The 15,757-nt window shown below is 32.8% G+C and overlaps 1 protein-coding gene across 4 annotated transcripts in view; it reads left to right on the top strand.

The window, feature by feature from the left end:
* Positions 1–15,757, top strand: part of LOC106720103 — a 47,697-nt gene that overhangs the window by 27,901 nt on the left and 4,039 nt on the right. For 3 of the 4 annotated variants that reach the window (XM_045678911.1, XM_045678914.1, XM_045678913.1), the window contains exons 3-9: positions 3,677–3,699; positions 4,993–5,029; positions 10,729–10,785; positions 11,706–11,920; positions 12,805–12,939; positions 14,822–14,944; positions 15,244–15,393. In XM_045678911.1, coding sequence (XP_045534867.1) covers positions 3,677–3,699; positions 4,993–5,029; positions 10,729–10,785; positions 11,706–11,920; positions 12,805–12,939; positions 14,822–14,944; positions 15,244–15,393 — 740 coding nt within the window. The remainder of the gene's footprint in view (positions 1–3,676; positions 3,700–4,992; positions 5,030–10,728; positions 10,786–11,705; positions 11,921–12,804; positions 12,940–14,821; positions 14,945–15,243; positions 15,394–15,757) is intronic. The other variant, XM_045678912.1, reaches the window with a different exon arrangement.

Below are 15,757 nucleotides of genomic sequence, written 5' to 3'. Positions count from 1 at the left end.
CGCGGGCCATAACTAGTTATTCATATATTTAAACAAACACCAATTTCGCTAACGACACAGTGTGTCATGTTGAATTTGTCATTTTCTTAGGCGGAATTATTTTAGCAGCTCTTCTTTTATTTCTGTAACGAGCGCGTAGGCGGTCGAGGATAGGAAATTATTACACAATGGAGTTCTAAAAATAGACTGCGGCAGACCTATCCAGTTATTATAAGCCTTCGCAAACGAAACAACAAATAGATGATGTCATGAGAGTAAAAAAATGCCGGGTTCATTTTTTACTTTCATGTTGGAACGAAGTTCCTTATCGCGCGTTGTGAAAGGGGGGCTAGACGCAAAAAATTCTTACGAAAAGTGGTCACGACACTTTTTGCTATAGTAAGTATGTTAACGACGAATGAGCGCTACTTCACCATGGCAACGACGTGATAATATAAAACGAAAATTCATAGAAATAAAATGTACTTCTTATGAAGACTTAAGTTTTTTATTCATAGAAAAAACATTGGTTCCTTCACTAATCGAAAGGAACTTCGTTCCATCCGGGTGTCCCTTGACACCTCTCAAGTTTTTTTTTTTACTGTAGTAGATGCCAGATGTTGTATTTTTTAATGGCTGGTTAGACCGGTGATATACCATGACCAAACAGAAGATAGGCATGATGCAGAAGTAATTCTGCGTTTTGCCTGATGAGTGTGCGAGACGGAGGTCTAATTGAAGGATGGGAAGGGAAGTGGATTGGGCAGAGGAAGGGAAGAATGCGAAGGAGAAATATTCTTTTTCAATGCATCACCTCCTATGTCGATGAATACAGGCAACGGTGCAATCGCGGATATCTATGGGTAGCACTCGCTTCGCTATTTCGGCGAATGCAGGTGGCCATTCGCCACCTGATAATATAAAATAAAGTTTCAAATCAAAATTAACTTGGGTTGTAAATTTTGGTTAACACTTGTGTCTAATATAAAATAGGCAAGTTAGACGAACACTGTGTAAACTTTAGCAGGGAAGCTCCGATCTAGTGCTTTTATGTCTTCTTGTTTTAAATTGTTAGTAAAGCTTTTTATTGAGCTTTAATAGATTTTTTTTTCTCAAGGTAAACTACGTCTAAGTTTACCCTAAAATAATACATTATAATAGAATAATAACAAATAATGCTCATATAAGCTCTAGGTTTTTGTGTCATTTAAGCTTCAAAGTTGAGACACTACTGATACAGATTATAAAAGTTATAACAATAATAATAAATAGAATATAATAAGTATAGTGAACAATGTTAAAATAATTTTCATATTCAAGACTAAAAATCAAACATTTCATATAGCAAAAGTACAAAAATCAACTCTTAACAGTCAACTTATATTTGTACCCACACACAAAAAACATTTCAATATAAAACTGAACTCTTTTAATTCCTTTCTTATCTTCAAAAGAATCAGAGGTACGCTCTGGAATTTTCGATATTAAATTGAGGTTTAGAAATGTTTTGCTAAGAAACAAAGTATTTATTACATAGAAACACGGAATTTTACTTTAATTAAAGACTGAGCGAAATAATCAACAAGGATATTTGAGAAACATCTTCAGGTAAAAAAAAAATAACTTTACACTAAAGGTGCGATTTCGCTGGTTGGTTAGCAAACGAACCTTAATAACTCAACCTTTACTACAATTCTTTCTTTCTTTCGAAAATTAAACACGAAATGTTTACGAATTTTTTGGTGGTTTTGTATTTTTAAAAAAACTATTTCATTCGTAATTGTTCAAACTCGCGGCCACTGATAACATAATTGGGACAATCTATGTATTATCGCATCGGATGTCCGAAGGACTTTCTAGTATGTATTTACATTACATATTTGTCCCATTTATCTATGTTATGGTATAGGTATATTTTGATGACAATTAAAGATGATGAATGCGAATATATTATGTCCAGTATAATAGCTGTAGAATAGATAGATAAATCAGTACCAAATGTAGACAATATTATAGACCTGTTAAACTAGGATATGATGTGATAAGAGTTTCTAAAAATTAACTACGACCATAAATGTTAATGCGTGTTTTAATACTGTTAACATAACGTAACAAATAGCTTGTAAAATATTATCGTTTAGCCGCAACACTTTCACAAAGTTTGTAACGACACTATTTTATCTCGGTCAGTGGTTTTATTGCGACATAGCGGTTTATAAAGCATATTTTATATTAGTATTGCTATAGTTAGTTTCTAGGACCTAAATCTATGTATAAAACATCTTACTTCTTACTAATATTATAAATGGGACTATTTAGATGGATGGATGTTTGTTTGAAGGTATCTCCGGAACGACTCAACGGATCTTTATGAAATTTGGCACAGATGTAGGACATAGTCTGGAAGAACACATAGGCTACCCATTACGTTTTTTTAATGCCGCGCGGACAGAGTCGCATGCGACAGCTAGTATAAGATAAATTTTAAACGGAGATTTTGTCTCAGAAACTCTTGGTAATTTATTTGTTTTTGCTGTTATATGTGTGAATATTTATATATTTTAGACATGTTTCCAGTATTATATGCCAAAAGCAAAAAGCGCTAATTACTGTTGAAATATTTTAGAATATTAATTTATTAAGAGTTATTTCTAAAAACAAAGAAGTCAATAACATTTTATAGAATAACACATTAGTGGCGCCATCTTAGTTTATGCCACAACACGTTGGCGGTCGCCATGTGTCCTATTTGTTCTGAACAATTGTAACAATTTATAACAATGTTATCACCTCAGCTAAGTAAGGTTCTGTGAGGGTACAAATATGATAATGAAATACATAAATAAAATAACTAACTTCTGAATCCTATATTTTGCGATCGCTGCTTCTATCATTGTTGTTTTATAGGTTACACATAATTTATACAACAAACGGCCACCTAGATTCGCCGAAATAGCGAGGCGGCCGTTGCCTATAGACATCCACAAATGCAGATGCGTTGCCTACCTCTAATCAACGCGTCCCCTCTTCCGCCAAATCTACTTCCTAATAAGTAAAGGGTGTAAGGAAAAGAGGACTAAAATTAGAACTTTTATGCAATTTATTATTATTTTTATTTACATTAGGAAGCAGGTAATGTATTTCATCTTCGTTATGGTAATTCAATATAAGTTTAATGTTTTTCTGATGTCTTACGATTTGTTTTTATAGTCTGAATGATTTCTATCGTATAAATAAACATCGTATCACATTTGTTATTTTAGGCATACGTAAAATAAGATCAACATTTACATCAAATTATAGGTAGCGTGTTTGTTCTCCATCTGTGACCTAATTGATCATTGATTCGTGTAAACATTCTATTCCATCCCTTTTGTACACATTGTCCCCTCGTATGTCAGATAAAATGTGAACATAAAACGTTGAATAGAAATTTTGTACTACTATTTCGTACTGACATAAAAACTTTTGTTCATTCTTTTCTGAATCAATTTGTTGAATTAAGTCTATCAGTCTTATTACTCTATTATTTGTTAATGTCTTGATTGCTTAGTTTTATTATCAATCGATATATGTTTACGTAAATCAGTGATGGTTAGGTTAAATGTGTACAACAAATAATGCTGCAAAATAAACTTACGAAGTAGTACGAAATATTGAATAAAATAAATTGAATTGTGCCTTATGTTTGTTACAGAGGCAGACGAGAGCGGCAAATCGGTGAGTTGTCCAGATATATTGAGAGAACGGATGGGAAGCATAAGTCATAATGTTATTATGAAACTTCATTAACATGACTACAATTGCCTTTGAAACGGTAATATGAAATCAAGAGAAAACGACTACAAACAAATATATTATACCTTTGGTTGATTGACAATTTTGAATTTATTTCTTCTCTGTAAATTTCATTTGTACGGTTCAAATGCGACAAAGGATATCAAATAAAAAGGGACTTGTGTGGACGATTTGAATATTTGCGTAGTACGATATTAAAAGCAAATTCCTTCTCTAAATCATTCTAAATATTCCGATCGTGAACTTGCAAGCATTAAGTATGCAAATATGATTCTATTACTTTGACATTGGTCGACATCGTGAAATATTTTTAGATTCTTGAATTTAATGCAGAGAGTTACTCAGTATTCTGAGGGTATATGTAAATATTTTTAGATATTGCACTTGTTTATTCTACGTATAATTCAAGAACTACGCTTTGTGAATAACAATGCAGTGCTTTGGTGTGTTTTTGAGAGTTTTTTGTTTTAATAAAAAATATACACTATCTTAAATATTAAGTCTTGTGGATATTCAAGATCAATGTTCAGTGTAACTAATTACGAGCAACTTATATACCTGTCAAGTAGATCATAATATTTAATTACTATTTCTGACATGTTTAGTGGCAGTTCATTAGATAAAAATATCATTCAGATTGCTAATGCTTACACCGATCATCACGAATTTACCCCAAAAATATAGACCACCGACAAGGCAATATGAACCGGTAGCCATAAGGCCATAATGTTATGTAGCTGTCATGTATTTTTTTCTTTTCTATTATTTTCTATGTCTAAGTAGGTTTTATATATATTCTGACAGAACCAACCACGAAAGCAGCGCCACTCTCACGGGTTCAGATATCATTGTTTAACTATGATATTTTTTATTTATTAAAATAATTAAAGAGACATACGTACAAGACGTATGAGTATGTGCATAAAAATTATAAAATATTTTTTATGTTGAATGACCACTCCGCGCAAATATTTAAAAAGCTTGCTGCTGTTGATAATATTTTAACTTTAACAAGCACCCCTGAGAGTACGATACTTTTTTATTTCTTTATTATACATTATATACGTGCTAGAACATAAATGGAATAGAGTTTGAGATAAAAAGATTGTTTGCTGGTATGGGTTACATTGTTTTTTAATCTTATTATGTGTCTACAGTTTTATGTAGTCTTTAAAATTTTATAAGGAAAATTTATCGTTATATATTTCATTTCAGGATGTTCCTGTCGAACAGTTGGAAAAGTTGAAATTGGGTGAGTACTAAATAGATTGAGATTTTAAGATGAAAAAACAATTTCGTTATAGAATTTTGGGAACAACGCTGAAACAAAAGTTGTGCGAATAAAAAGTATGCTCTAGTAAATACGAGAAGCGACAGAAATATTCAAGACGTACATATTAAATTAAAATCCACATCAGTCTCACAATCATGGTCATAATTCGTAATTTTTCGTCATTTCGTACTTTCTATCACATTGTGAAAAATATATCGTTGGCCTTATAAAAACGTAGAATAAATAAAGTGCCTGGAGATACATCAAAGGTTTTACGTGTTTTAAATCGTTACTCATAATATGCAAAAAAAATATAACTCGTTGGTGAAAGGTCAAACAAGGGTAACATTGTTAGTGACGCAACAGGCGGGGCCGAGCCGCGTGTCATGTTTGAAACGAGATTAAAAAATAATCCATTTTACTCTAGCTTCCGTCGCGTAACTGCTAGAATAATTAAACGATATACCAGTACGGAACTTACAAATTACGGTGGCAATTATTATTATTACGGTATATAAAAACATCGCGATACAAACTGCACATATGTGAGAAGAAATTCAAAGCAGTGTGAACCAATCCTAGACTAGACTAATACTAGAGAAGCATTGTTGACAAAAGATCCAACCATAATTAGGGTATGCTCCAACTCTTCCGTTGGAAGCATATATAAGCTAACGGCGGTTCATTGTAAGGTTCATTGTAGAACATCTGTTTGGTAAAAAGGATATGGACAGATAGAAATTATAGTTAGTCAGTCACATATCCGATAGTACTTTTGTTTCTTAACAGTAGATCCTATTCCCATAAAAGATTATAAGTGTGGAAATTACAGTGTTATTTAAATTTTCCCTAAAACAGCTATCCAAAAATATATTGTTATACGTTTTTCTACGAGACTTTTGGTAGTGGAAACCTATGTAATAACTTCAAAAATGTTTGTATTCCGAACAATACGCCGACGTCACGTGCAGCACGTAGTTGCTCGAAATAATTGGGTACGGCGGCGAACCGCTACCTCTGTCAACTGAAATAGCAATCTGTAAGCTGTTTTACAAACACCCTGTCTATATTAACGAACGAATTTTCCAGCTACCAATATTTTTTTTTATATTACAATGTGGCAAACGAGCAAGCGTCCACATGAATTCGCCGAAATGACGAAGCGTCTGCTGCCCATAGACATTCGCAATTGCGGATGCGTTGCCTACCCTCAATCGACGAAGGAGGAGACGTACAAAAAGAGAATATTTAACCTTCCTATGCACTCTTCCTCCATCAAATCCACCTCCCCCTTCCCATCCTTTCCTTATAAGAAAAGGATGGGAAGGGAAAGAGGACTGAAATTAGGCCTCCGGCACCACACTCATCAGACGAAACGCGGAATTACTTCCACTTTACGTCTGTCTTCTGTGTGATCGTGGTATTACACCGGGCGAGCCGATCAATTCATGTAACGGATGTTGTTGCTGGCGTCTACCACTGTATTATATATTTATTAGAAATTAATTTCCGCTATCATTATTACTATGTATTGTTACTGTAGGATGAAATTAACTATTAACTGCTACATGCGGTTATTTTGTCTCATTCAAAGATGCTACATCGATGTACAATATAACAATTGTACATTTTATTCGTAGAAATACATATCTGCCTTAAAATTTGTACGTTTTATGTCGGAATATTAAATAGACGTGAAGAGTGAATTTGATTTTTATGAGTAAGTTAAAATCTTTTTTGATGTTAAACTACATACTTTAACATATGACATGTTAAAGTAATACTCGATCCTCGTATCTCATAACTTGAATTAAACAACTGTAGGGACATTTAATGACAGTATGTGACTGAAATAAGAAAAGCGCGAAAATTGCGCGACTGAAATATTTACAGCTTCTGAAATGAGACGAAAAACTTATTAAGTTTTAAGTTATTTTTATTAATGTTATATTATAACTTGTTTAAAGCTAAGTTTTTGTCACGTTTTTGATAAAGTTTTTAATGCATTAAGATCAAGTTTTTTCATCACTATTTAGAAAATAATATTATTACTTTACTGAATTTTTTAAATTTTTCTTATTGAAATAAATCTTTCTACATAAAAAACATCCTTATACAGAATACATAATGGTCCATAAAAATTAATACACATTTATTGAACCTGCAAAGCACTTGAAATGAAATATCTGGGTGAACTAATATATCCGGTGTATGAGTATAATATTCATAATGTAATCGATTCCATTGACCTAATTGTATCGGCCTACGATATTTTTATCTATCGTACATAATAATATGGAAGTCGAATAAACATTTTACTATAGTACATTTAAGTACAAAATAACTACATGTATATTTTCGTTGCAGACACGAGAAAGATATTTATAATGTAAAATAACATAATGTTTTGTATTTGGTATTGATAGGCCACTTTAATTTCTTCCATTCATCGAAGAATAAAAACCTACTTAAATATAAAAGTACAAATTGTTCGTTTTATTTATAAAAATAGATGTCGCCCGTTACTTTATCCGCGTGGAATTAAGAAAAAATTTGTGGTCTATGTGTTCTTCCAAGCTATGCCAAATTTCACCGAGATCCATGCAGTTGTCCTTGATATACCTACAAACAAACATCCATCCATCCATTCAAACATTCACATTAATAATATTAGTAAGATAGTTTTAAAATATATTAGAAAAATGTGCGCAACAATATATTCTATTCCCGGTGGTAGATCGATCAATCTTTTGACGTGTAATTTCTCATACCTTCGATACTCTGTACGTCAGAATGCTTATCTATATGTTGAAAAAAAAGGGACATTTATCAGTTCTCTACAGTATATTTAAACGGTTTTATTTTGTCTGTCCTATGATTTTTTTTTTTAATATACTTGATCTTTTTTGTCTTTTTCCCACTTCATAACAAATGTATCAGCAAAACAGTTTTTACCGTTTTACATTTGTTTATTATCTTTACGAGGAGGATGATGATAGTGATGTGATGATCATTACAGCTCAAGAGCATTCACGAACAAGTATGGTAACAAGTTACTTAATTAATTATAATTAAAAAAATTAAAGCATTAACGATGTAATTTTAATCAAAATTACTTATCAAGTTTCCTTTGCTTAAAGCAATTCTTTCTTCTTGTTTTTGTTTTGGTCTAACAATTCCACTTAGAATTCAAGTGCGTCGGCACTCACCCTAATAACCTCCCAGCCAATATTACTTCGATGTTTAGTAAATATACATTGACGCCGCACTAGTGTTTTTCCGTTCGCCTTCGTTTAACATAACCCTCAGTGGAAAACAACCGTGACCGTTTTTGTTGCTTTCATTATTTTATCAATGTACCATAACATTTTATATATTTTTAAAAATCTTACTTTTAAATTGTACTTCTTAAATAGTCTTGCATTTTAATTGACAAACTATATACAAGCATAGTATATTTTATACTAATTTAACCTCATGATGAAAAGATTGCCATCATAGAGCCAACAGAAATCTAGTGTTGACATTGTTGAAAATAATGTAATTACACGACAATGCTAAGCAAGACAAGTATCTTCAACACCTATTCTATAATTATTTTTATCATATAAAATATCTTCTAACTTACAAAATACAAAAGATAAAAGCAGAAAAGCCTATAAAATACATTTATAAGACTGTTGCCGTTGTCTATAAATTAACTAGTTTACTATTTTATTTGTAATACAATACATTGGTTAAAAGAGATAAAATTTAGACTCTAGATAGTGAAGGAGGAAGCGTTCCTGTGCGCATTACGATCCAATTCTGATGCCGACAGGATTACTGTGTCACGCTGTCGCATTTCATTTTGTGTTAGTAGGTCAAACGTACTATTTTTATTTGTCCTGAGATACGTGATGGCATTTCTTTATTTCAAGTCCGATTTTTAGAGAAAATAATTATTTCTTTTTTTTTTAGAAATTACCCTTTAATTTGAAATTGGAACATTTTTGGAAATTTGAAACAGGTTAGCTAGCTAAAGCAGATACTATTTCTTCTGTCATGTCTAACATAGAAATGAAAACCCTTTATCTATTTTTAGTAGCATCATCTTGACTAACAAATACTAAGCGTATTCGACCAACGCATATCACACTTCGTGGTATCCTAATAATCACTCTAATACAAATCAAGAAAAAGCGTTAGCCCTTCTACGAAATGCTACGAAAAATTTACCGTCACCTAATCGTGTATTTCCACCGTTGAAATATATGTATGAAGATATGTAATCTCCGTTTTTTGAAAGAAAATGAGTATGTACAATGTGATTCGACAAATGGAGTCCAAGATAACAGACAAAATGTTTCTAGCTCAAATAGCATTTGTGTGATACACCCGCATCGAATGACAGTACTACAAACCTCAAAAGCTTTCACTTCAGTTAACATTTGAACATTGTAAGCTCTAACTAAAGAGTGTAGTCTGTTCCTAACGATACAACATAGTATGTACCTCTTTGTTAGCTTAATGAACAGTACACTAGATAGGCATCAATATCGGGGTACTATTATAGTATATTTTTTTATATGTTTCATAATGCACGGAATGTAAGAAGGTTTCATATGTTTATTTAAAGTTTTCTTACCATTATCATCTCCTTGACCTTGTCCCACTTACGTAGGGTCGGTGCACCAGGTTTCCGTCGTTCAAATCAATCTGTCTGCCGTCATCTCCATTGTCACCCCCTTCTTTATCATGCCATCTTTCACGCAATCCATCTCCTTCCTAGGCCTATCTCTACCGGTGTACCCCTTCACATTACTATTTTATTTAATTTTCTTACCATATCTTTTTATTTCTTTTAAAATCTGTAAAATATTTCAATGTAATGTGAAAGTAGGGTGCTTAATAATACTGTTTGGTCGTAAAATAAAGCTGTTAAGGGAATAAACGGTGCACTTTTCTCTTGATTGCCGTATAAATAGATAAAGCTATGAAGAATGCAATAAAACGGCTATACGCTGGAAAATAAGTAAACATATAGAATAACTTCAAAAATATTTTTTAAGATGGTAAATCTTATTTTTATACCGTAAATCAAAAACATAGACGTTATTTTATGTTCTATTTGTCTTAAACATTATATGACCCATTAGACAAACAGTGTTCACATCTTTTAAGAGATTACAAAAGAGACGTAACCCTTTTCGTTAGATGGAGATATAATAATAACTAAACTAAGACAAAAGAGTAATCTACAGCCATTCATGCCTTCTCAAACTTCGACATCCATGCTAAAATTTCGATTTCGTAGCCTTGTAGACTTCGTAGTTAAATGTTGTTTTCGTAGCTAACCGTAAACTTCGTAGCTAAACATAGATTTCGTAGCTTAACGTTTATTTTGTAGCTAAGCGCATCGTAGAATAGGCAGGCTACAATTTCGTTGATATCCAATTGTGAGTTTTGTATTAAATCATTTATACAAAATTATACTAATTAATTTAAATTGCAAGACACGCAAGTTTTTTTCCTTTACTGGACAAATACATACTTTAACTAGTAAATAACAATTACTTAAGAAATTGAAAAAACTTTTACGAAAGCACAATATCCATATATGGATTTAAATTCTACTTACAATTAAATTTATCTTCTGTAATTGAAATTCTTTTGTTAAAAGTTGTTATTTGTTGCAGCAGATTCCAGCAAGGAACTTGACCTGCAAAGGGAACACGTCGAATATCACGCTCTAGGTAACTTTTATCTTTAAAACAGTAAGTTTTATTATTACTAGAAATTTATCAATGAGTCTAGCTTACTGTACCTTTTTAACACTACGGGAAAGAATATGAATGTATTAACACTACATTTTTCAAAATTGGTTTATATTGGTACATAAATGTATACGTACCAGAAAAAACATTACACGTCGGGAAATGCCGAGTTTTAACAAAAATATATTAATCAAGAATATTTTGTTGGAAATTTACATATATAAAATATCTACCTGTATGTTATTAACAAGTAAAACATAAAACAAATGCGCATTGCCTCAAGGGGATAATGCAAACTTAATTAACTCGCCCAACTTGAACCGTATCTAACTAAATAACACTATAATTTTGTATATAATATAAGAATAAACAATAATTAATGTTATTACAATTTTATTAAGAGTGACGATAAAACTGAATAAAATTTTGTATTAACTTTTTAAAATTATTTTATGTTATTATCTGGTGTACTAATTTGAGTGTAATTTTTAAAGATGTTAACATGAATATTTGTAATGTTTTGTTTTTGAAAATCTAATTTAAGCATTATTCTGAATACAAATTAAAATTTTATATATATTATTATTATTATTATAACTTTAGTGTCGTTCTTTGGTTCTGGTTAAAACTGCAAGAATATTTCTGCTTTCTTTGTGAAATTGTTCTTTAGACAGCTTTGTTCTGTTTTAACTTCGATAAAGTTTCTGACTTTATAATCTGTGTTAATGTTATGTATTCAAAGATTGTTAATACGGATAACGGCTTCGGTTGTATTAATTTTTTTACAAGACTGACTCAGGGGAGTAATGTTTTTCTTCAGTAAATTTTGAACCACTGAATCTGGTTTAACAATTTTGTAAATTTTTAATAACATTCTAAGTAATTAATTATATTCATAGATGCTATAAAAGAAGATGGGAAGGTGGTATCTAAGTTCGAACAGCACGCGTCAGCTGACACGGTACCAGGAGAGAAGCCGCAAGTACATGCGCAGGCGCAGCTCGACATACCGGCGGCGGGAGTGCACAAGGTGGTCGTACAGGATGGAACGCACGTTAGTGTGATGGACGCCACTGTACCTACTACTGTCGCTAGTGAGGAGCAGACTACCAAGGTAATTGTTAATTTCAAACTATAGCCTACAAACTTAAGTTAGGGGCATGAATTATCGAACATGAGATCGTGGGTTCGCCCGCCTTTTTATAAATATGAGTAGAGGATTTTAATATCTATATACTAGCTTTTACCCGCGACTCCGTCCGCGCGGAATAAAAAAAAAAATAGAAAACGGGGTAAAAACTATCCTATGTCCGTTTCCTGTTTCTAAGCTACCTGCCCTCCAATTTTCAGTCAAATCGATTCTGCCGTTCTTGAGTTATAAATAGTGTAACTAACACGACTTTCTTTTATATATATAGATGTTAAAGAGAACATCATAATTACACATTTCAATGCAAGTTTAATGTTATTATATATATATAGACAAACAATTAAACTGTATTCCGTCCCCACAACAGTAGTATTTGCGGTCATCAACAAACCAATATACGTGTGACCCAATCATGAGTCGATTGCTTTGAATCTGATATTCGATAACATTGAAATTACCTTTAGCTGTTATTAGGTATGATTGCTTTACGTAATAATCGTTCCGACCTACATTACAAACTGTCTCCCTTGATGATAGATAATTGCTTTATACGAAACTGAAACATATTACATGTAGTCGCTGTTATAATACTGGTCCTAGAATTTATTAATATTGCAAGCGCTTTCGAAGCCCAGTTCTAGATTTTTTTAAGAGATTGGCGGTGTTTTAACTATTGGATGCGACTATAATTATATAAGCTACGTAAATTATTTGGAGTGCGTCAGATGCGCTGCTAGTATTTATGTGAGTAGAAATGAAAGTAGAGAGAATATGAAAAAAGGAAGAAGATAAGTGAGATGTTACACAGGCCTTTTCCTGGTGTTGCACGTTTATACTTATATTCCAAGGTTTTCCACGGCGCGGCTCGTCTGGTCCAACCTGGTTCCGCCACGTCCGCCAACAACGCGGCGAATCATCCACCGAATCACTCAGCGGTTCGACGGGCATACAACGCTGATATCGCCAAGGAGAACAAGAACAATGTATGTATAATACACGTGTAGACGTAAGCTAACCCCACCATTATATGGTATGTTAGAGAAGGAGATCCAGAAAAAGGGAAAATGAGAGAAAAAGTGTAGACGTGAGAATGTAAGAATAGTAGATAAACAGTTATAAAAATTTTGGGTTTCGCGTCCCGGTCTATCCTTGTTCTTTCATAATATTACATTCTGCTCAAATATTTATAGTACACTAACTGTCTTCCGCGACTCTGTTTGCGCGGTATAAAAAAAAAACTTAATCAGTAGCTTATGCGTTCTTCCAAACTATGTTCTACATCTATGCCAAATTTCATCGAAATCCGTTGAGTCGTTCTGAAGATACCTTTAAGCAAACTTTCATCCATCCATCCATTTAAACAATCGCATTTATAATATTAGTATGATTTTTAAAAGTCACTATTTTTCGATTTCGAATAAGCAGTTTTCGATTGGTATTTAGTCCAAATGGGGACACAAAAGCTCATGATTTATTGAGAATAACATGTGGCATCATATTTCCGACAATAACAGAATAGTAACCCCACTATACGATACGTATCGATTTGACCCCTCGTTAGTTCCAGTTTGAGCTCCTCTTAGTAGGTTATCAGGTATCCAGGTCAAGCGGACAATGTACGAAACAAAAGACTTGTACTTTCGGGTTAAGTTCAGAAATACCAGAATGTCTCTAATAAGCGACATTTTAATTAAAAGTGTTAGAAGACAAAGTATATTTATTTTGTTGTGTCTATCTTTTTATAAAGTGTTGAGAGAAATGATATTATGTTCTAGTATCATAAATTCGACAGTTAAAATTAATGGTTACTATGTTTGCGATCTTATTTCTTGTATAATGTGACATGTACTTTCCTGGCTTCTTATCTATTTCTGCACTAACGCTACATCTAACCTAGAAAATATAATTCTACAGAACATATCGTAAGTGAACAGAATGTACTTAACCCATTTTACGACTTTGACTTTGTCGTAATGCGTTGCACTACATAAGGATAAAGTAGTGGTTTTAGTAACTTAGAAAAGATTTGTTTGATTGTATTGTGTGCTGTATGGTTTTAAACTAGACAAAATTTTAGGCATAAGTTATTACCACCAAAATATACATTACAAAGATTAAAAAATCTTAACAATTCGAATTATCTGGAAATGTTAAAATATTATATAGTTAGGAGCGAAAAAATTTTTTTTTGTATTAAATTATAAAAAGTTTGTCACAAGCTAATAAATTGGCAAATTAGTAATTAAATTATCCGCTTAGTTAGTTTTTTAAATAATAAAATATTGCTTAACTTCGGTAGAACCTAAGAAGAAGTAGTACGTCGCTATTCGATCCTCCTACACAATGCAGAGCTTTATACAAGAGCTGGTAATAAATCCTTCTCAAATGTGTCATTTCAGTTTATGTTACTGAGAAAATTAGAGCAGGTGTTCGCGTACTGCACATTTTACAACCTTATGTTTAGAGCTCCGCAATTCATGACAGTGGAAGTTATTAGTATACTATAGTAACATTCTCATTATCAGCTCACTATACGTCCCCAGTGAGGGGCTCGGAGCCTACCCTAATTTAGAAATGACTAGTCCATAGTCAACCACGCTGGCCTAGTGCGGGTTGTTTGATTTCAGACATATGTTTGAATTTCTTCTCAGATATTTGCAGATTGCATCACGATGTTTTCCTTCGCCCTAAGAACGTTGGATAAATGTACATATGTAAATCGAGAAATACATTGGTATGGCGGGATTCAATTTTTTTGGATGTATTTTTAGTGTACGATAATTACTGGCAAACAAAATTGTTACAATAGATCTAAATGAAAAGTATAATATAAAATACTGTAATATATTGTATTGCACTGGTCAGATGGAGCACTATTCGTACCCGGGCGTGCAGTACTCGCCTCTAGACATGGCTGAGTATGTGTTCTGGACGGGAGACGAGCGCGGAGTCACCACCGCCATTGAAGATTTCCTACAAGAGGGCATGGTTTGTGCACTACAAAATAATTTTTTTAACTTAATTCTTTTTCGATTTATTAAATGAACACGTCAGGTGATTTTCACTTTTTTAAGGTTGCATTGCGAAAGTTAATGCATTGTATGTACAATACATTATACTTATTACTTGTGTTATAACTATATTAACGAAATACAATTTACTATATGTTAATTCTTATAGAAGATCTCTTATGTAGTCTAGTCAGCAGTTCTTCTGAAATAAAATGGCATTCACATGGGTAAACTGTCTAGTTAGTTGTATAACAGAATTGTAATAAATCATTACAGATGACAAAGGAAGAAGCGTTAAATTTCCTGCAAGAGATCAAGTTCAACATAGAATACTTGCGGGCTCACTACGCGCAGAATGTCCGAGCGGCGGAGGAGGGCGTGCAGCAGGAGCGCTTGAGGAACATTCTGATGGAACAGAACGCCAAGGTACCATTAATATTCGGTTTGGAACAACAATAGTACATTTCGGTTCACTAGATGCTGTATAAATGTGCCGCCTCAAGAGGATTTCCTACTTAATAAAATATTATTTTATGCCAACAATAGCGCGTGCAGAATATTTGTGGCAGTCGTCTTCCTATCGTCATCGTAATTTATGTCAAAATTAGTATGAGATTTTTGGTGTACTTTACGCCAGATAGGGCACAAATTTTGTAGATGACGATACGATGGCGATTGTTACAAATATTCGTGATAGGCCCTCAGGTATCATCCAACCTTTGAAAATAGAGGTATATTTGACTGTCACAAACCTACGTCATAAAGAGCCTTTAGTTAAGGAAAAATACGT

The sequence above is a fragment of the Papilio machaon genome, chromosome 8 (assembly GCF_912999745.1).
Source record: "Papilio machaon chromosome 8, ilPapMach1.1, whole genome shotgun sequence".
NCBI lineage: Eukaryota > Metazoa > Arthropoda > Insecta > Lepidoptera > Papilionidae > Papilio > Papilio machaon.
The sequence above is the reverse complement of the archived record's forward strand: the minus strand, read 5'-3'. Positions and strand labels throughout refer to the sequence as shown.